Source organism: Leuciscus leuciscus, assembly GCF_965113295.1.
Source record: "Leuciscus leuciscus genome assembly, chromosome: 22".
NCBI lineage: Eukaryota > Metazoa > Chordata > Actinopteri > Cypriniformes > Leuciscidae > Leuciscus > Leuciscus leuciscus.
The window spans coordinates 35,751,301-35,773,938 of record NC_138746.1 but is presented as its reverse complement, the minus strand read 5'-3'; the positions used below and the strand labels follow the sequence as shown (position 1 = coordinate 35,773,938).

Genomic DNA, 22,638 nt, shown 5'->3' with positions numbered 1-22,638 from the left:
GGTTTTCTGAAGTAGTCATGATTCGCCTCTCATAACATAACATGCTCTAAACACGCACGCAGAGTGGAAAAGGAGGAGAGGAGGCACGGGGAGCAAGGATCACAGCGCAAATTTGAACTATATCGATATATGCGATATGGTCTAATTCCATGTCGCATAATTTAAATTAATTGAAAACCCGGAGTGGATCCTGAGCGAAGTGATTACAGAATGCTTAGAGTGGAGAGAGGAACGTGCTTTTGCTCCACTCCAGGCTTTAATCACATCCCCCTCAAAAGGGTGAATACACCTCGTCTTTCCTTAATTTAAGACCTATTCAAACTAAAATTAAGACATTTATTACACTATTTGAGAAATGAACGCCTATTTACGGCCTTAAAATTATGAAAAGTGAATTTAAGACATTAAGGACAGACTGGAACCCTGCAATTGACGGAAATCCGTCATAGACTTGCTGCAACTAACGGAAATCCGTCGTAGCGACGGAGAACTTTAATCCCTGAGACTAGAGACCTGCACTCCCGCGGGACCCACGATCTGATGGCCGAGTGCGGCGCGGGAATATAGATCTGATGGCTGAGTGCGGGCGCGGGAATGTAGATCTGATGACCGAGTGCGGGCGCGGGAATGTAGATCTGATGGCCGAGTGCAGGCGCGGGAATGTAGATCTGATGGCCGAGTGCGGGCACGGGAATGTAGATCTGATGGCCGAGTGCGGCGCGGGAATATAGATCTGATGGCTGAGTGCGGGCGCGGGAATGTAGATCTGATGACCGAGTGCGGGCGCGGGAATGTAGATCTGATGGCCGAGTGCAGGCGCGGGAATGTAGATCTGATGGCCGAGTGCGGGCACGGGAATGTAGATCTGATGGCCGAGTGCGGGCGCGGGTATGTAGATCGGATGGCCGGGCGCGGGCGGTAATGCACTCGTGTGTGTGTGCTGGTTGCGGGAGAATAAAACGATTCGCGGGACTCCCGCAAAATAGAATTATCTATAAATTGAACATCTAAAAACGAATAAATTGTCATTCATCTGTTGCACAAAAGCAACAAGAACAACTAAAACAAAATAGAAACGATTTACAGGCCAGAGTCTCAATCTATTTATAACATGTTTGCAGCGCTGAACAATGTAGCCAATCACAGACATATGTGTTGATTTTTTTGAACGCCAATCAGATGCATTTAAGATAGAATCCCCTCACCGCTCAAAATGGACACTTTGTTCAGTGCTGAATTCTGCATACTGGCAAATCATCTGATTATAGCAAACAAAGTGTAGATATTATGACAGATTCATTGTGCAGCCAGTTTCATTTATAATAACAGAGATTTGTGAGATCGCGATGAACTGAGATGTCAGCTTTTTAGGAATTATTAAGGGAGAAATCCGTCCCGCGCAGGTCTCTAATGTAGACTTTAAAAAACAAACGACTAACATTATATTTAACAGTAGCCTAGGCTGCAATCTAGTGTATGTGAACCTTTTTGCAGATAAACACAAGTGCATTTTCGGACAAGTTAATTGAGTAAATCATACTCCCACTACGGTAATTAATAACAGACTATAGTAAACACATTTCCTAAATAGGCCTGTGTATCTTACATTTTATGAAATAGTACCATTAGTTAAAAATAAAGTTAAAAATGCTTCCTGTTCGCATATTTCATAATAAAATGACAATTACCCTTTCTGAAATACAAATTTTTTTTGGTCATCATTTATAGATTTCATGTTAAAATAATATACAGATGCACTACCCTCTTCAAAATACAGCTGATATATTGTTGTACTTATTTTTTATTGGAAAGTTTGCCAATGCATAAATCAGCTAATCCCAAAAATAATCATTAGATTAATCGGAAAAATAATCGTTAGATTAGTCGACTAATCGAAGAAATAATCTATAGATTAATCGACAACAAAAATAATCGTTAGATGCAGCCCTACTAAAGACATGAAATAACACTGAGTTGGAATGGCATAGGAGATAGACATTATGACAGTTAATGTTGGGTGAACAATTAAGCTTTCCTGTAGCTCAAACAGTGGAGCGCTGGCGCTTGCAACGCCATGGTCATGGGTTCGATTCCCAGGGAAAGCAAGAACTGATAAGCATGTAAACGTGTACCTTGAAATGCAATGTAAGTCGCTTTGGATAAAAGCGTCTGCCAAGTGCATAAATGTAAATGTAACTATCCCTTTTATTTTACAGTAATATTAGAGAGAGTTTTATGCCGTGCAAATTGTCTAAACAGCTAACGTATAGCATTCTCTGTGCACATTGAAACCCTTTGCATATAAACACCCATCTCTAGCACGAACCTGGCAGTGGAAAGCTGGGTCGGGAAGAGGAATTCTGGGATGGCTGTGGATTGCTGTGCTGTTTCTGGCCTCTCAGACGTTTCCTCACGTTGCGGAGTCTTTCTTCTAGATACCCGGTTGCAGGGTGACGATAACGGCAAGGTGTATACCATACCTCCTGCAACAAAACGTATAAATAAATCACTGTCACAATAAAGTGGGGACTAATTCTCTTTATCAGCCCTTGATTATCTTTTAATCAGATTGTGTCAGCAGAACTTACATATCCGTATCCCTCATTGCTTTTCAGACAAGGAAACTGGGCAGTTATTGCCAAAGCCATCTCCTTTTTGACCTCAGCTGTTGGGCTATACAAAGAAACATGCAATGCAAACAAGCATTTGAATTGTTCATATAGGCAAGTTTATTAAATCATCTCCACTGGTCAAGTGATTTTATCATTTAATAGTTCTACTCACGTTTCCCCAAACCTTTTCATTAAATGAGAAACCAACAACCGCACCATCTGACGTCGCTCCTTGAGGCTTAGGTGCCTGTCTCGGTCTAAAGATGATATTATTGCTGATCCTCCAGAATTGCTCAGTATTTCTCGTATATCCTGTGAAAAGAAAAACATTCAATTTGTTCTGAAATATAATAAAACAATTACCAAAATTTAAGTTCAAGTGTATCAAAAGACGTGCTATTACAAAGGTTGAGTTGCTTGTTCTTGTTTGGCAGCTTTCCAGTACTATCTGTGCTGGGGTTGGTGGGTCATTCCTCATAGGTGATTGATTGTTGACAGGGCTATTGCCCAGAGACTGTTTAAAAACAATAAAAAATAAAGTAAACATCAGACATTATCAGCAATGCAATGACAACGATGTGTAGCTGTAATGAAGATTCTTCAGTGCAGCTATGCAGAATTAGTCTCACCCTTTCCTATTCTCAAACATCTGTATTTTCTTACCCTACTCTAGCCATAGTGTCTAATGTGTGAGAACATACAGTTCACTGACACTAAGTGCTTATAAAACCTGGTCAGGAACAACAACATACTGTAGGCAAAGTAATTATTGAAACGAATTGTTACCCATCTCTGGATTATTAGCTTCACTTTGTCATTAACAGTGTTTTTTTCTTAATACAACAAAATGGAGTATCTCTCTCTGTAGTGCAGAGCATAAAAACAGTCATCCCTGGCCTATATACTGTGCCATTAACCTTGACCCAAGATGGGATATAAACCTCTTCTTGGTATCTTCCAGCATATCATATCAATCACAAGTTCAGTATGGAGTACCTCAAGGCTCAGTACTAAGACCGTTGCTGTACATGCTACCCTTGGGAGATATCATTAGGAAACATGGCATTAGCTTTCACTGTTACGCTGATGATACTCAGCTCTCTATTTCTTCGTGCCCAACGAAACTTACCAATTCACAAAATTAGCTGCTGATGTAAAAAATTGGATGACTAGTCATTTCCTGCTACTTAATTCTGAAAAAACAGAGTTTCTAATGATTGGACCAAAAACCTTTTTGTAATACCCTAGAATACTGTCTAATAAGGGTGTCACGATTCGCCAAATCCTCGATTCGATTACATTTTCAATTCTACACACTAGATTGTCAAATTTAAAACGTTTATTAACAACATAATGTAACAATAACTTATATCTTCAGTCAATTGGAAACTTAAACAATATAACCTATTACCTATTATAGTCCTGGGGCTCCATGGACTCCTCAGAGCAGTCACAGGCGAATAGCACGGCGTTTTAAATTGGGTTCCCACAGCCTTTGCAGCGCAGTACGAGAGAACGTTCTCGTAAGGGAACGTACTTGGTTACTTGCGTAACCTCGGTTCCCTTAGAGAGAAGGGAACGAGTACTGCGTTGCCTTGCCGTGCTATTTCGCTCATATCAGGTACTTCACTTCAGTCGATTTAAACCTAAAGTCCTTTGGCGAGTTTTCTCTGAATTTATACACTTCAGCCGCGTCCAAATTGGCGCACTCGAGGTTGGCAGGGCGCCAAGCGCTCCTACTTGCCATAGGTTCGTGCAGTTGCCGCAGCACAGCCAATCAGCTCGCTCAGACGAGCTATGATGCTCTCGCTGTGCAGCTGCAATGCGTTTTAAAATAAAGGCTTCAAAAATCTCGAGAAAAGGAGATTTACCTATTACAGGCAAGCCGAGCTGACGTGACATATGGGGCGTGGCAGCATCGACGATTCCATTTTTTGATCCGATAATCGAGATTGAGCATTAATTTCGTGACACCCTTACTGTCTAATACTTGATGGCTGCTCTGTCAAGTCTTCGTCGTCGGTTAGGAACCTGGGTGTGCTCTTTGATACCAATCTTTCATTTGAAAGCCACATTTCTAGCATCTGTAAAACCACATTCTTCCATCTTAAAAATACGTCATATGCTCTCAGTGACAAATGCAGAAAAGTCAGTTCATGCGTTCATGACCTCAAGGCTAGATTATTGTAATGCTATTATGGGTGGTTGCCCGGCACGCATAATAAACAAACTCCAGCTGGTCCAAAACGCAACAGCTCGAGTTCTTACTAGAACCAGGAAGTATGACCATAATAGCCCGGTTCTGTCAACACTGCATTGACTCCCAATTAAACACCGTATACATTTTGAAAACTTTCAAATTACTTACAAAGCACTAAATGGTTTAGCTCCCCAGTACTTGAGTGAGCTCTTAAAGAGGACCTATTATGCAATTTATGTTTGGACATAAATGTGTGTTGGCAGTGTGTGTACACAATAGGGCTGTGTATTGGCAAGAATCTGGCGATACGATACGTTTCACGATACATGGGTCACGATTCAATATATTGCAATATATTTCTATACTGTGCATAAGGCGATATATTGGGATTTTTTTTTAAGTAAAATATATTAAAAAAAGACATGATGTGCATAAAAGTACACAGAAAATCAAACAGCCAGTTTGGGATTGTGGTTCACAGGTTCTTAGTGAGCAAATTTTTATATGCTCAAAAGAAAATAGGTACATAGCCCCTGTCACAATACAAAACAACAACGTGAACTGGACGAAAATGAATGAAAGTGGATGAAAGTGAACAAAATGAATGTGTCATATATTGAAATCAAGTTTTATGTGATAAAAGATTTTAAAAGAACTGGACGCGCGAATGAGGCGAACCGCACCGCGCTAAACGACTCACTCGTGCTGCAAGACCTCCAGACGCGCGTAAACGAGTCTTTGCATTGACTTAACATTGAAATCACTCGCGCCTGACGCTCTATTCGCGTTTGGTGTGAACGATGCACGCGATTACATTTAGAAATAGACAAGCTTTGTTTCCAAATGCACCAAGCAAAGATATCCTTTCAATTGTATAAACTTTTATAAAACCAGCCAATATAATCACGATAAACACATCCAAAATGAAATATTTAACATATATATAACAACTGCACAACGTCTAATTTGTAAACAAAATGATTTACGCACTAAATCCAGCATAAACTCTGGCACAATCTGCATATGTTTAAACTCTCAAGACAGACGTCACATCCCGAACCTCACAGCAATTGGCTGCCGACTGCGTTTTTCGCTTGATATTTGTATAAAGTCGAGAACTGCCCAACTTTTTGACGCTCTCGGTCGCTCTCAAAGCTTTCTCCGGTCCGCTGTCAATCCTAAAATGTCCAGTGGACACGCACCGTTATAGGCGAGCCTGGCGAGGACACTAGTGGTGCGTCTCAGCATAGCTATCTAGTGGTAGGGATTTAAACAACATAAACGTGAACCACTGTCTTACGGTCTTACCATGAATATTTTTGGACGTAAAAAAAAAAAAAAAAAAAAATCGATATAGCATTTTTGAAAATCGATACAGTATTGCAAAATAAAATATTGCGATACTCAAGTGTATCGATTTTTTCTTACACCCCTAGTACACAACCACCCTATAGTGATAAAAATCCACTCACTCCTTTTTTTTTTATCCCCATAAATCATAAGCAGTGTCTCCCAACGACCTGTTTCAGCCATGGGGCCGGTGTGACGTCACAACAGCCCACGAGTGTTGACAGACACTGCCGTTTTAACATAGACCCGCCCTGATCGAGTTCACAGCTGCTGCACTGACGAGAATGTCTCCCAAGCGTTGAAGGTGTTGTGTGGCTGGATGTATTAATTCACATAGCTCTCTCTCTATTTACTCCTGAAATCTGAGGCAGCTGCTGATGACGCGGTGGATTCATTTTGTATTCGAAGAAAATGCTCCCTCAACTCTTCCGAATTTATGTACTTATGCACTTCTTATACTGTGTTTACTGAGCTCTAACGGTGATTTTCTGGAGTAAAACTGACGCTTCATCTTTTGTGTGATGTACAATAAACTTTATTAAACTCATCAGTATATTTTTGGCCATCATTTGGATGGGGTTCTACTGCAGGCTTGTATTAATAGTGGATACAAGCAATGACAAATAGGTTATAACCGTAATTAAACTAAACTATACCTGTTCCATCTCCATACAGCACTACTCTGTAGGCATTATGGTCCGACTTTTGATATTATCATCTTTCCGTAAGACGAGATTGTTCTGACACTGAGGGCCCGTCCACACGGAGACGCGTTTCGCTGTATACGTATACATTTTTTATCGTATTGGTGTTTCGTCCACACGGATCCGGCGTTTTCGCCACCCTTGCATTTTCGTGTGTACGGCCAATCCGTATATTTTGTGAAACGATGATGTCATCACACCAAGTGTCAACTAGTCAGACACCGTTAAGTCACAGCAACTACATGTATTGTTTTTCATAATGTTCAACAAAGTTCTTGATTAAAAAAGAAAAAAGAAAAGAAAAAAAGAAGCTACTGTGCCTAATATTATTTTTGTATACAGCACGCAAGGTTTATGCGCGAGCTCCAAGTCTTCTTCTCCATTTTTAGTGTATGTCTGTGGCAGAATTACAGCGCCACATACTGGTCTGGCATGTATACTACATCGTTTTGAGTCGGTTTCAGTGGTTTATTTCGCAGATATTTCTTGAGATGACGCAGTGTTTACGGAATTTTTTTTTTGAAAAAAAAAAAAAAAAATCGGATAGGGAAAGCTCTGGCTTCGTGTGGATGTGGCCTGAGTGCGAGCTCGTGAGGCTCCGCCCCCTGTGCTGGCAGCAGCAGCTTATTTGCATTTAAAGGGGACACACTAAAACGGTGCGTTTTTCTCAGGCCCAAAAAGTGACAATTTAAACATGCTGTAAAAAGTGATCTGTTGGGTATTTTGAGCTTAAACTTCACATACACACTCTGGGTACATCAGAGACTTATTTTACATCTTGTGAAAAGGGGCATAATAGGCTTCACGTTTATAGTCCTCAAAATTCTGTCCAGTTTATAATACCTAGAATATCAAAACCAACTGCAGACTGGTAGATCCTTTTCCTATTTAGCACCTAAACTTTGGAATAGTCTTCCTAGCACTGTTCGGGAAGCAGACACACTCTGTAAGTTTAAATCTAGACTAAAACCCATCAGAAAATTCCCTATCCTGCACATCATTATACTCACCATTCCAGGAAAGTCATGAAGTTTGGGATATTCTCCATTGATTTCTTCTATGGTTTCCGTTCCAGAGGATCGAATCCATGCAGCTCGATGAGGTGCCGTTTGTCCCATGAACTCCATGGCTTGGCTGTGAGGGCCTCTATTGTTCTTCAGCCACTCAAGCATTGTGTGAATGTCAGTCGAAGACAACTCTGACTCTAATGAAGTTAAAACACATTAAAATAAAATCATGAACATATGGCAACCACAAGCAGGAAAGATAGTGGAGGCTTATTAATGCAAGATAACAGAGAAAGAAAAAAAGAGCCGAATGAGAGTGAGAGTCGGAATCACAGATCAGCAGCAGGAGTCAGATTTCATTTATCACATGATGAGAGTGAGGCGAGCTGATTGACAAGACGATGGTGAAAGATTTGTTTTCAAAGCTAAATGTAAAAGTGCCTCTTTGGCAATATTCTGGATTTAAACCCAATGCTAATATGGAACCTGCAAACATTAATGAGGCAATCTGTAAACTTTGCCTAATGAAGGTGGCAGCATCTGGAGATAACACTTTTAATTTACACACACCTTTAACAAATTCACACAAAAATTGTGTCCACATGCCAGTCTTGGCGAGTATCCTAGCAAACCATAAGTATGTCTTAAGTGAACATAAACAGCTGAGAAAGACAACACATGTGTAACAGTATCAGTGTACTGGATCAGTGCATTATGTCTTAAAGTGACAACAACCTAAAATTCCTGCTGTCTATGTTTTTAATGTTAACTAAATCAAATCAAATCACTCACTGCTCTTAATTGAATAGCTTTTGTAACTTTAATAAGGATTAATCTTTAATTTATAGTCAAATATGCAATGCTATTTTACATTTGATTAATTTATTCAATGTACGTTCCTGAAAACTAATGTTAGACCTACCTGAAAAACAGTTTATTTTATTTGTATCTTTGCTTTATTGTATCACCCATCCCTAGTTCATACCTGGCAGTGGAAAACTGGTTTGGGAAGAGGAATTCTGGGATGGCTGTTTCCTCAGACGTTTCCTCACGTTGCGGAGTCTTTCTTCTAGATACCCGGTTGCAGGGTGACGATAACGGCAAGGTGTATACCATACCTCCTGCAACAAAACATATAAATAAATCACTGTCACAATAAAGTGGGGACTAACTCTCTTTATCAGCCCTTGATTATCTTTTAATCAGATTGTGTCAGCAGAACTTACATATCCGTATCCCTCATTGCTTTTCAGACAAGGAAACTGGGCAGTTATTGCCAAAGCCATCTCCTTTTTGACCTCAGCTGTTGGGCTATACAAAGAAACATGCATATGAAACATTCATATAGGCCAGTTTTTTAATTCATCTCCACTGGTCAAGTGATTTTATTATTTAATAATACCTCTACTCACTTTTCCCCAAACCTTTCCATCAAATGAGAAACCAACAACCGCACCATCTGACATCGCTCCTTGAGGCTTAGGTGCCCGTCTCTGTCTAAAGATGCTAATAACGCTGATCCGCCAGAATTGCTCAGTATTTCTCGTATATCCTGTGAAAAGAAAAACATACAATTTGTTCTTAAACATAATAAAAGAACAGCCTAAAATTAAAGTTCAAGTGTATCAAAAGACGTGCTATTACAAAGGTTGAGTTGCTTGTTCTTGTTTGGCAGCTTTCCAGTACTATCTGTGCTGGGGTTGGTGGGTCATTCCTCATAGGTGACTGACTGGGACATGATTGATTGTTGACAGGGCTATTGCCCAGAGACTGTTTAAAAGGGGGAAAAGAAATGTAAATATCAGACATTATCAGCTATAAAAGGAAGATTCTTCAGTGCAGCTATGCAGAATTTGTCGCAGTCATGAAAGCTTATCGTTTGCATGCGTTTTTAAGCATTGTGGTTTAAAAACGGATAATTTTAAATCGCTTAAGCACAACTAGCAGTGGAAGAGAACTCATTTCAGTAAATGCGCTCGCCCTCTGTTTCCCAGCGCTGTCTGAGAGACGCGCGACAAAGTGCTTTTTGCCGCCAAATTGGGCTTGAACAGTTAAATACACATACTTTATATGCGTCAAAGTGACCATGTATTTGCAAGTATACAGTCATTTAAGTCTTAAGTGAACGTAAACAGTTGAGAAAGAAAACACACGAGTATAATGGATCCGTGAAGTCGGTCTTAAAGTGACAGCTTCCAAATTTACCTTCTGTCGTTTATTAATGTTAATCAAACAAAATAAAGAGAAAATGTCTCGCTGCTGTTGACTGAATCACTTTAGTAACTTTAAAGGAGCCATATGTAAGATTGTGGCCAAAACTGGTACTGCAATCACTTTCAAATGACTGTAGAGCGGTGTATCCCCTCCTCCTCCCCCCTGACTCGAGGTTGCTAGATAGGCTGCAGGATCCAGCACGGACGTTTGTAGCTGCAGCTGTGGTAACTAGAGCAGAGCTGGCAACCCGGATGCCGAAACACTACTGACTTCGTGATTGGTAGATAGGTGGAGGGTGGAGCATCAGGCCAAAACACAAGATGACAACATCAACATCAGTTGAGGGCTGCAACTATACTTTTTAAATGACAATATCCTGGCCAGACTACTGTTGTCAGTGATATAAGTATTTGAAATGAACATGATTTCTTAATGTCTAGTGACATATCAGGGCCATTTTATGATTAATTGAAATACATTTCTTACATACAGCTCCTTTAATAAGAATAAATATATATTTACACAGTAAAGACTATGCCGTTTTTTATACATTTGATTAACCTACTACTTTTCATGTAGTATTTCTAGTTCTTGAAGTTTGTCAGGTATGTCTTTTCATGCGTCTAATATGTTCTATTGTAGTTTGTTTTCTTTGCTCTTTCGTTATCAGTGTTCACTTGTCTTCAGTAAGCAGAGTTTTTTTTCAGGCTAGTATAGGGCTAGTTTTTTTTTTATTATATTGAAAATTGTGATAATTATGACATTTTTGATATAAGATTTTGATCATATCGCCCACCCCTAATGTAACGGGTGAAAAACATACAGTTCACTGACAGACAACCAAGTGCTTCCAAAACTTGCTCAGGGACAACAACATATCTCAGTTTCCTTCTTAAGGCGAGACACAGCAGGCAAAAACATAGTTTTTTTTTTCACTGGTCAATTTTGAGATTTTGGACTATTTGTCTTCAATAACATGTCTTCTTGCAGACTTGTGGTGAAAAAAAGTCCGAAATACACATTTAGGTCTTTATTTTACTACACTTTGTCTGTTTGCGTCAGTAGATTTCTCCTAAATTCAACAAAAGTTGGCGTTCTAATGGCGCTTTTCCACTGCATGGTACGGTACGGTTCGGTTCGGTACGGCACGCTTTGGCGCTTTTCCACTGCATGGTACAGTACGGCTCGGTTCAGTACAGCTCACTTATGACGCATTTCCACTGCATGGTACGGTACGGTACGGCTCGCTTCGGCTCGCTTTAAATGGTACCACCTCTGTTGAGGTTCCAAGCGTACCGTACCGATACTAAAATGTGACGTGAAAACACTGCAGATCACTGATTGGTCAGACAGAATCATCACTACCAGCGTCATTGTATTTACGACACGAGACACTAAACCCGCTAGATTTAAATAGCCAGTAGACAACAGCCAACACTGTAGCGCCTGTTTTAAAAGTATTTGCTTCAAAAAAAAAAAAAAGAGTATAAACTTACAAAAAAGAAATGAATCGTGGTCAGTGGACGAGGTGCAGACGTTCCTCTCGTTGGTTGCCGAGGAGTGGATGGGGAAACACGGAATGAAAAATTCGCATTTAATATGATGATGTCATGGCAGTAGAGACGCCAACTATAACGGTCAGTCACACCCACTTTGAAGCGTACTAACTGCAGTGGAAAAGCAACCAAGCTAAAGCGAACCGAACCGTGCCGTACCGAGCCGAGTCGTACCACGCAGTGGAAAAGCGAAGCGAGCCGAACCGTTCCGTGCCGAGTCGAACCGTACCGAGCCGTACCATGCAGTGGAAAAGCGCCATAAATCATCCCGCTGCTCCGCGATCGCTGTCTGCTCCCTGTCATCACATATACAGTTAGAAAGCTCTCTCTCTCCTGTACAATGCTGTCGGATCCAAATATCGTCACATACAAAAAGTATGAATTTTTACAATACAAATCTTTAAAGGCCGTTTTCTCAAAATGGGTTTTTTCTCATACTCTGAGCCAGAAATCTCCACTTCAGCAGCACAAGTAAACCAAACTTTCCACTCCAGTTGTATTCCTATCTATATTCTTAAGGTTTTTACAGAGGGGTTTGTTCATATATCATTCAGATTCTTATTTATACAACATTTTATACCTAAAAACGGGGAGAAACTGAATTTTGGGGATTTTGGCTGTTGACAGTCTTTTCTGATTAATGGAGTGATAAAAAGAGATATCCAAAATCCCCTCTGTAAAAACCTTTGACTCTAATATGTCAACAAAATGAAACAAGAATTTTGAATCTGGCTTTATCCAATGTTCAGATTTCTGTTCTGGAAATATATGTAAATTAGCCCTTTTCTAATGAGATAATACCTCATTTTCATATTTAAACATAAATATTCTAAAATATTGTAATACAAAAGATATTTGTCTTAATGTCAGTAATCAACTAGGGAAGTTTCATGCTGATATCTATTAGTAAATTTTTTCCCTTATTCACCTGGGGTGTCTCCCCTTAAACAACCTGCCTGTACACAGCAGAAAGCACAGCATCATTTGGTGCCTGTGTGTCATACAGGACAAGCAGAATGGAGAGTTGTTTAGGACACAGGTGGCTGGTCATTCGAGGGCACTAGTAATCTAGCATTTATTTGTAAGAACAGGCTGCAGTGGAACATATTGAAAGCTGTCCTGGACTGCCATCTGTCTCTCACTGCCAGTAACTGCATCCAAACACTCGACATGAAATACATGGAAATGCAAAATCTCGGACTAAATGAAAAACCCTGTTTTAGTAGTAGTTCAGCTGCTCTCTCAGATTGATTGTTTATGGTACTGACATTAGGATGATCTGAGTGAGTAAGTCGATGCAAAAGAGCACTTGTCATGGTCAGCAAGCTATTTACAACATCAGTGATCAAAGAAGCGGTTTGCTTCACCTTGTAACAGGGTCCGAAATTAACACCCGCCGAGCGCCACATGCGAGTAGATTTTCCGTTTGGCGAGTAAATCTCAAAAGGCGATCCGCCACACTGGCGGGAGAATGTTCATACCAAAATAGTAATGTAATAAAATGTTTATTACAACTGCATTTTGTAATGTTATAAAATATCTGGCATGATGGCTCGGAGTTGTTGTGTTTGGCAGTGACTAATCTGGGGACGAGGTTAGCTAGCCACACAAGTCTCGCGGCGCTGTCTCGGGGGCCGTAAGGTAAACAGTGCCGCGAGACTTGGAGCATTAGAGATGGGCTGTTGCTAGCTTGTACTGTAGCTAACTTCTGGTCTGCTGCTTATTAGCTGTTATGTGGAGACATTTACCAGGAGTGAGCCAACCTTTGAAACGAAAACCCACAGACGAAAAGGGGGACGGATTACATAAAAAAAAAAAAGTTTTATGAGAAATGGAGGTTTGGAGATGACGGAGTTTCAAGAGGCTGGCGACAATATGATTCTGACGCTGTCGTGATGAGAAGTCTGTGTGTCGCCAGTATGCTAAAGATAATGCACTCTGTACAGCACTTTTGGTCAACTACAGTTTCTATAAGAGCTTTACAAATAAAGTTGATTACATTTTGATCAATATAGGGCTGGGCGATATGGCCTAAAAAAAAAATCCCCGATTTTTTCACAAAAAATCCGATTTACGATTTAAATTGATTTATTTTTCTTCCCCTACTTAAAATCAATCTGCAGATGACAAAGAAATGGTTCAAAACAAGTTTTAACTTTTATTTTGTTTTGATTTTCCCTTCTGGGATTTGATTTGGATTTCCCCCTTGGGGTTAAAGTGCACTCAGAAACAACAAGCCAAAAAGACAATATGGCAGGCCCTGCCTTTGTAAACAGTGAAAATGTAACGTAACATAACGTAACATAACATGAAATGGGTGGATTGTGATTGTCAAAACATTTGGTAACTAAACATAATTTTATTAAGTTTAGTGACAACACAATGTTTACATGGTACAATGACTGGTATGCTACTGTTTTTATTATTGCTTTCACAATTTCAATTCAATTCTTGTGATTTGATTCTGATCTTGATTCAATATTGATTCCTTTGGATAAATACTAGGTACAGTAGATACATGCTAATTTAAAGCCCTGTCAGCTGGTATTATTATTAAAGGTTAAAAATAACATCTCAAATTAAATATAATAAGTTTTTTTTAAAGCCACAATATGTAACTTTTTTGCTTTAAAAATAGCAAAAATCACTATATCTATGTTATATATTGTTTTTAGTTGTGTACTTACATTATCCCGATTGTTTCCAACAACTTTCAAACCAGGAGAAATTTGTAATTTAATTCGAGAAACGTCCCGTTTCTTTATTTCCGTTTTGTCGCCGTCAATGGCGTCATATCCGCGTTGTCCCTGGTTTCCGCTCGTACTGCCATGGCAACCAGAGCTATGAACCAGAGCCCTCTGATAGAAACCAAAGCGACTGACGGTAGTTCGCAATGTCTATTTGCACGCTGTTGTTGTTTCATTCAAACATTATGGACCATTATGGACCATGGGAAGCAGACTTTGGATTCAAAAGGAGAACTAAAACGAGAATCAATATCAGCGCGGTGTTTTCGAGATGCCGAGAGCTCCCATAGACAGTATATAAACGAGAGCTCCACGTCCGAGACTTCGACCGCTTCTACATGTACTTTATTAAACAGGTGAGCACATTTACATAAAACTAATCAATGTTATATAGCTCAACATGATGAAATGTTAGAATATGATCTGTATGTTATTCTAATGTTGATCTAGCTAGCTTACTGCTAGTCTCATACAGACAAACTAACACATACATTTCAACACATTCAAATGCAGTTTAGTGTGATAGTGTAATGTTAGACCAAGTGAAACAGCGCTGCGTTACCTCACAAGTTTAATTTGTCTAATAAACTGACCTGTGACTGTGAGTAGTAATTCTGCACTCGCGTGTAACGTTAGTTCGGTAGAATGAAATGTCCATATTCCTTATATGATAGCTGATAGCTGTCTCTTAGCAATCCCGAACTGCTTCATATCACAGTCATGATAAAAGCATCATCCATAAACATTATTAGATCCATAGATTAGATCGGTCGGCTTGACGTTGACGACAAGATCCATAATTCTTATCAAATGTTGCGTCATCAAACTACGCCTTTGTTATTGTAAATAGGTTAGCGACCCCTAGTGGCGAAAAATTCCATACTGTACGTTTAATAATAACAACATTATAATATTATTTTAATGATATAGGTAAAAATATAATAAATATGTAATATAGTTATCATATTTAGCAAAATACTACTCTCTACAGCAATTATTTTAAAGTCCAACAAACGTGCTATGGTCATTAAATGGCTTTCCAGAGGTAAATGTAATGTTACGTGACGTATTATTCTCCAGCTGTTATTATAGACCTCTTTCCGCAGTTGAAAAACACAGATCGATCGATTTTATTTCATTTCGGTAAGTTGAACTGTATCTTTCAAATGACCTATTGAACATTTGTGTTTATTTAGCATACAATTAACTAGTAGTAAAGAGTAACGGATGATCGGTTCACGTGCCGCTTGAACTCTGTCAGCGATCTGTCAAGCGCCAAAACGGTGTTTATTGTTTGAATTTCGTAATTAAATCGACAGAATCTGAGAGCTGAGAATTTGTTTCATAGCAATAGTACCTTCTCTGTCTTCTCTGTCGGTGTCTGTGTCCTCTTTGCTTCGCGACTTTTCTCTGCGTGAGAAAATGGATGTGTGGCGTGAGAGCGTTTAAAAAGTGACGATTGCGTGAGTCTCACGGTGAGTTTGTAAATGTTTGTAAGACTGTCGGTTGTTTTTTGGCGGGTGTGTTTGTGCTGCCGCGGTCTTGTTAATTTGCCATGTTGTTTGTGTATCTCTATGCCAAACGCGCGGGGGAAGGGCTGAGCCCATTCGGAGCTACGGGAGCCCAGAGGCGAGCGTCGGCGAATGTTAAAGAGAAAACCGATTTTCATCCAAACAAATTGACGTAAACTACACATTCGAGTTAATCGATAAAATCGATTTATCGCCCAGCCCTAGATCAATATATAATTTTTTTTTTTTATATATATATATTTCAAATTTTGCTCTGGACAATTTTTGATGTTTGTATTCAACATAATACCTTATCTCAATTAAATGTACTGAAATGAATGTATATGTGACAAAAAAAGGCTGTTTATTATTTTTGCCGGTAAAAAACATGCTTGGCTGGTGGATCTACCAGTCCCCGTGGCAGGAGAGCCAAAAAGTTCATTTCGGACCCTGCCGTGTAATTAATTGGTGACTGTGTTGGAATATGTTGATTGTGCAAATTATCAGTTGTGGATGATGGCTGTTTGACCAATTTTAATATGTGTCTCCTCTATGACCATAAGAAATTGAATGTTATGCATTTTTATAACATCGTGTTAACCCTTTAAAACCGGATGTGTCGTCGACGACACAGCCAACCAAGCTGTATTCATGTCACTGTAACTCTTCAACCGTTTGCAAAATAATTCACATAGTTCCTGACAGTAGACATCGTGCGCTTTTCGCCAATATACGGCTTATTACGGTAATTTCATGCTTTCCGTCTGCAAATGACAGCAGTGCGGGAAGGAAGGATTTGAACAGAGAGATACGAGCGCGGCAGGTTAGAGTGTTTTGGATTGCATAAAATAATAAAAGAAACAAACAAATACATGGCGAAAGAAGTGTTAGACAGCAGAAGACGGGATTGGGATGATTTTTAATGAAACTTGGGAGGCGGATGGCCGTTTCTCTTTCACGTATCTAAGCATGTAGTGTGTGCATGTGTGTGTGTGTGTGTGTGTGTGTGTGCCTATGAATGCGTGCATTTGTACATGTGCGTGTATGAAGAAAAATGTCCTAAATGAAAACTGTGCAACCCAATGTCACAAAAAAGACGTGTATATATGTATTATAGTTCATTTTTCAACTTTAAAGTGTTAGTTTCTTTCGTTCATGATTTTTTTTTCTGGGGTTTTTTTCTAAATAAAAATCAGTAAATTTATTCTCGTTTTTTTTTTTTGGGGCTATTTAAATTATATTTACAAACTCACCACACACAATAATGGTCAATAACTGTAATTTGTTGAAAGCTTATCTTTTTCTGAAAAAGAGGACACCTTGCACATGAGGATAGCACATTGTTTTAGAATTTTACAGTCAAAAAATCTAATTATGTGAAAAACACCTATTTTAGCTTCAGGTTCTAAAGGGTTAATGTCATCAAATTTGGAATTTGGATGTGCAAAAAGTTATTTTGTTTTTCCCCCAGACTGACTGCACTTGAAACATGTGATCAAAAAAGCAATCATCGTTTAGTGAGTGTGAACTTACTCCCAGAAGTTCTGAATGATATTTCTTGAATTTAACCCTGAAACCAATTCTTGGAATTAGAGCGGCGATGCTGGCGTCATCCAGTAGCTTGAAACTTTCCTCATCCACTCCTTCCTCTGTGTTGAGATGAACAAGAAAAAGAACAGTGCATTAGTGTCCTAGTGCATTATTTCCCTTTTAAAATAATTTGATAAATGCATGTCATATATCACTTTATCCCATAAAACCTATTTGGTTTCAAATCATTTTTAGTATATTTAAATAATACATACTTTTTGTTTTGTTATCTTAATTACCTTAGTGAAATGTTATTTAACTTTGTTATTTAAATTAAACACATTGTTCATGACTAGGGTTGCCAACCGTTCCGTATAATACCGAATTATCCCGTATTTAAGGCACCAATGAAGCGTCCCGTATGAAAGCCGTACGGAACGCAGTTTGTCCCGTATTTTCAGGCATACGCTCTAAATTGAGAATTAACCTTTTTTTTGGACAAATCTTTGTTTTATTTGCAAACATAGACGTTCGCGGAAGCCTTTAAGACCCAGCAGAATCCTCTACCGGCCGTCGCTCCGCTTCACAGCCAGCGGGACTGTCCGCGTTTTGATTCCGGCTAATCAGTTTGGGCGACTACAAACAACGTGATTATTGTTCATGAGTCCAACATTCAGCAACACAAGAAAACATACAATCTATCTGAGGGAAGGCGTTATCAAAAATCTTTCACTATTGTAAGTTAATGTTAAATAGAGAAAAACATTGTACATTAAAGTAACTTGTAAGCTACCGAAGGCTACTTGGTTGGACCTCGTTATTGAAACACAAAATAACCAATAAAATCTCAAGCACCAAAAGCAGCCCATACTAATCATCTAAGTTCTCTTTATCTGGAGAGTATGCACTTTTCATTTATTCATACATGGTTGCAAAAACATTTAGGCCTAGTTAAAAATTTTAAGTGCCATATAAATGCTTTTTTTTTCTTCTTTTTTTTTGCTGTAATTTCAAAGATGTTCAGGTATTGTGCTTTTAAATTTTATGCCATCTATGTCCCTTCCTGACAATTTTTTTTTTTATGTTTATCGTTTTGAATAGAGGTTGATGATACAGTAATATCTGTTGGTGTAGCTATATACAGAAAATGGGTCAAATTCAACAATTTGAACATGGAGCAACATTATATCTGGGATTGAATCATCTGGGCCTTTAAAATGAAGATTACAAAAGAAAAGTTTATTAAGAATGAGAATATAGAAGGATATTAAGATTTCTTTCTTACTTTTAGAGTTACAGGCACATACACTTTGGAAAAATACTATGTATGGCACTCAGTAATGTTCAATTGTGTTGATTGAATACATTTCTAGTTTCAACATTATTTTTTCTTCAGAAAATGTGCGACCATTGAAAATATGTACTACTTAACTCATGGAGCCACATTAACATCCCTATGAATTGGGACTATTATATTTAACCATATTCGGCCTTAAAAATTAAGAAACCAAAAGAAAAGTGTGTTAAGAATTAGAATCTAAAAGGATATTAAGATATTTTTAATATGAGATGCAGGCATGCATACTTTGGGCAAAAAAAAAAACACTTTTAAAATCTCACCGTTGGCATAAGCATAGCTATAATGAAACAAAGATGTCTAAAGTCAACCGATTTAGCTAAATAGACCTGACAATCTCTGTGTAAAAGTAAAATAATGATGCAGTTCTAAGGTAATTTTAACCCCCTGTAATCTGACTCCAAATCTCAGGTGAAAATAGTCATTTTGACCCATTTTACAAAACTGTAAATTACTCAGTAAATATACATCCATCACATGTACTATTTTTGGCTTTCTTCTTTGTTTACGTTTGTCTTTCTTCAGAATATTTTAACAAAAACTAAAATTTGAGCCGGGTTTGTTTGTTTGTTTGATTTTTCCACGAAATGACCCAAATGTGTTTCTCTGAGAACCTTTTATACACATTTTAACAGCAGATGCTAAATTGATATGAACTGTGTGGTGCAGTACAAATATTTTGAGCGCCCCTTATTTTCCTATAAAGAACCACGATTGTCCCTTATTTTCCTTTCCATAAGTTGCCAACCCTATTCATGACTCAAAAATATGCATTATATCGGTTTTGAAAATATATTTTTTAAAACACCTTTTTTTTAAGCTTTACTTGTCCATGACCCATTTATCACTAATATAAATAGCTTACCTTGAAATGTTTCGATTAAATGGCAGAGGTTCCACTGTTGAAGTCTTTCCTTCACATAGGAATCCATTTCTCTAAAACAGAAGTAAGTTACACATTTAGTACAACACATTATAAATGCAAAAACAGCCGTAGTTTTATAAGTACAATGACTATAATAGGCTGTTCCTCTTCTGTTATACATTTTTTTAATACAGTTAACGTTACATGCATGACAATATATACATTGTAGTGGCATCAGTACGGAAAAAATAGCAGTCCGGAATATAGTAAATATGGCAGAATGCTTTATTGACCTACTTATAGTTCTCGACATACAAGTAAGCAGGCATTATTGTTGTTAACGTTAAGTACATCTAAATTGTTTCGCTAGTCTTTTTTACTAATTACTCTATTACTGCTAGCGAGCTAACTGTGATAATACAATCGATAGAGGACAAAACAACTGACTTACAACTTAATGATACAACATGTAACATCTCAATACACAATACCTAATGTTATAAGAGTTAAACATCATAAAACGATATGACTTACCTTTTACATTCATGTATATTGTTGACTGTCACTCGACCGTTAACATTCGAACCGTCGCAGCGGGAACAGTATTTAACCCAAAAGCTGGGTTGTTACTAAAAATAACCCAACAATGTAAAATTAACCCAGCGGTGACCCAACATGTGTAACCCAGTGGTTGAGGTTATAAAAAAACAACCTAACGTTTATTTTAAGCGTTATAAAGTAAATGAACTGGTAAATGCTGTGTCGTCATGAAAGTCTTTCAACCCCCCCGCGGGATTCGTGTATATTTGTGAAGGAAGAAGAACCATAGGAACAGAACGGCTTCTTCTTCTGAGGGTTTAATGGCGGGTCGCACACCAGCTTTAGGCGCTTACCGCCCCCTCCCGCGAGTGAGTGTGAAGTGATTTCAGTCTGTATACAGGATGAGACCTATGTTCATGAGACTACAGTCTACTGAAGAATGTTAGTAGCCAGACAGTTAACAGCAGCCACTTCTATAGTATTTGTTTTTCTACTGTGGAAGTCAATAACTACCGTCAACTGTTTGATTAACAACATTCTTTAAAATGTCTAATTTTGTGTTCAACAGAAGAAGAAACTCATTTAGATTTAGAAACATGATGGTGAGTAACATTTTCTTTCTTTTTTGGTGAACCATCCCTTTAAGTCCATTATTCTTAGTGGATGTAAAAGAAAAACGTTATACGTCAGGTTGACTAAATAACCAAGGAGGTATTATTGGGGAAATATACTACTACATCCATAGTCAACAACAGACCAAAGAAGAGTATAATATGGTGATCACTGATTGTTTGCCCCCATTCTTGGCTTACTAAACATAGGTTTAGTGCTTTGCTGCATTTCTGTTCAATGTTGACATGCATTTTCAATGTTAATTGACCATATGGAACGTTCTTAAGAACTTCTGCAATAATATAAGCCAGCTGGAAAACTTCCGGTGAAATGTCACGTCTTGTTGGTGTGTTGTTATCTTCAATGTCCTGAGGAAGCTTTAACAGCATTAATTAGTGTAATACGTAGTTTATAATCAGAATATAGTCACTTAAATAGTCAAGCTTGGCATTAATTTAGTTAGCGATATGTATATGATAGTATTAGTCAAATGTAAGATGACATAAAAATACCCATTCCTCAGTGTTCCTCAGCTAAATTCAATTTGACCATCAGTTTTCACACTTTCATGTGGAAAAAAAGCATCAACACTGTAAATTAAAGATTTATTGGGCACTTTAGTTAGATTTATTGAATAAAATAGGAGTTTTCTCAAGTGTGCTGAAATCATGAGCTTGCGCTGTACTGACTGACAGCTTCAGTGATTATAAAGGGAGGGAGAGCGCGGTGTTCGCTTTATTGTTTTTCATGAGACTTTGTGAGTACTTCATACTTCACCTTGACAACATTTATTTTTAAACGTAGTGATTTTATAGTGATGTTTTTTTATATATTTATCAAAAACAAAAACAAAAAAAAAACGTGTGAAATGCTACAGGAAATAGCTAATATGAGCCAATAAATGCTCCTCTGCCGCCATCTACTGGTTATAGTGACAGCGCAATGCGTCATAATCTGAAGACCACGCCCACCGGGGGGGGGGGGGGGGGGAGACAATCCAACCGTCTCCATTGACTTTGCATTGCGAGAGGCTGCCTCGTTGTCATTTATGACGTATAACAAAAGACAGAAAAATGCCTAAAAGCTGCTGTGTGACAAGGTGTACAGCAAACAAGCTAAATAACCCAGAAATACATTTTTATAAGCTACCGAACTGTAAAAGCCAGCGAGTTCAAAAGTGACAAAAGTGGATACAGGCAATAAGACGTGAAGCATCAGCAGGAAGAATGGGGAAATTGAGGGATCCTGACACTCAGTATGTCTACGTGTGCAGTAAACATTTTGTCACTGGTAAGTCAAATATCCAAATGTCAGTTTTATTATATTATATTTATGTAAGCTAAGCTGTAGCATTTTACAATATCATGTCGCGTTCCAGTGGGCGTAGTTCTCAGAGTAGTTCCAGAACTAGTTACACTCTGTCTTAATTATCCACTTTTATGTCCTAAAACAACCGTTTTTTGGGGTCGACAGCTTATAAAAATGTATTTCTGGGTTATTTAGCTTGTTTGCTGTACACCTTGTCACATAGCAGCTTTTAGACATTGTTTTTTTGTTTTGTTATAAGTCATAAATGACAAGGAGGCAGCCTCTCGCAATGCAAAGTCAATGGAGACGGTTGGATTGTTTTCCCCCCCGGTGTGGGCGTGGCCTAAATACGCTCTATAATTCATGTCTTTTTATTTTAAATAAAAGTGTTTTCTATCAAATGTTGAATTTCCTACATCTTGAAACATCCCGTTTTACAAATGAAGACAATCTCAGAAGGATGAACAAATAATGTTTTTAGTCATCACATTAAAAATAACATTTGAATTAAAAAATGTTGCGTGT

General features: G+C 38.4%; 1 protein-coding gene across 1 annotated transcript in view; it reads right to left on the bottom strand.

The window, feature by feature from the left end:
- Positions 1 to 20,494, bottom strand: part of LOC309486447 (uncharacterized protein) — a 33,611-nt gene extending 13,117 nt beyond the window's left edge. Inside the window, exons 1-12 of the mRNA XM_082153769.1 lie at positions 20,188 to 20,494; positions 19,654 to 19,724; positions 17,435 to 17,550; positions 9,518 to 9,643; positions 9,286 to 9,425; positions 9,100 to 9,184; positions 8,859 to 8,994; positions 7,877 to 8,070; positions 3,016 to 3,126; positions 2,785 to 2,924; positions 2,589 to 2,673; positions 2,327 to 2,483 (exon numbers count right to left, since the gene is read on the bottom strand). Of these exons, the coding sequence (XP_082009895.1) occupies positions 2,327 to 2,483; positions 2,589 to 2,673; positions 2,785 to 2,924; positions 3,016 to 3,126; positions 7,877 to 8,070; positions 8,859 to 8,994; positions 9,100 to 9,184; positions 9,286 to 9,425; positions 9,518 to 9,643; positions 17,435 to 17,550; positions 19,654 to 19,720 (1,357 nt within the window). The 5' untranslated portion in view covers positions 19,721 to 19,724; positions 20,188 to 20,494. The remainder of the gene's footprint in view (positions 1 to 2,326; positions 2,484 to 2,588; positions 2,674 to 2,784; positions 2,925 to 3,015; positions 3,127 to 7,876; positions 8,071 to 8,858; positions 8,995 to 9,099; positions 9,185 to 9,285; positions 9,426 to 9,517; positions 9,644 to 17,434; positions 17,551 to 19,653; positions 19,725 to 20,187) is intronic.
- Between the last annotated feature and the right edge of the window lie 2,144 nt (positions 20,495 to 22,638).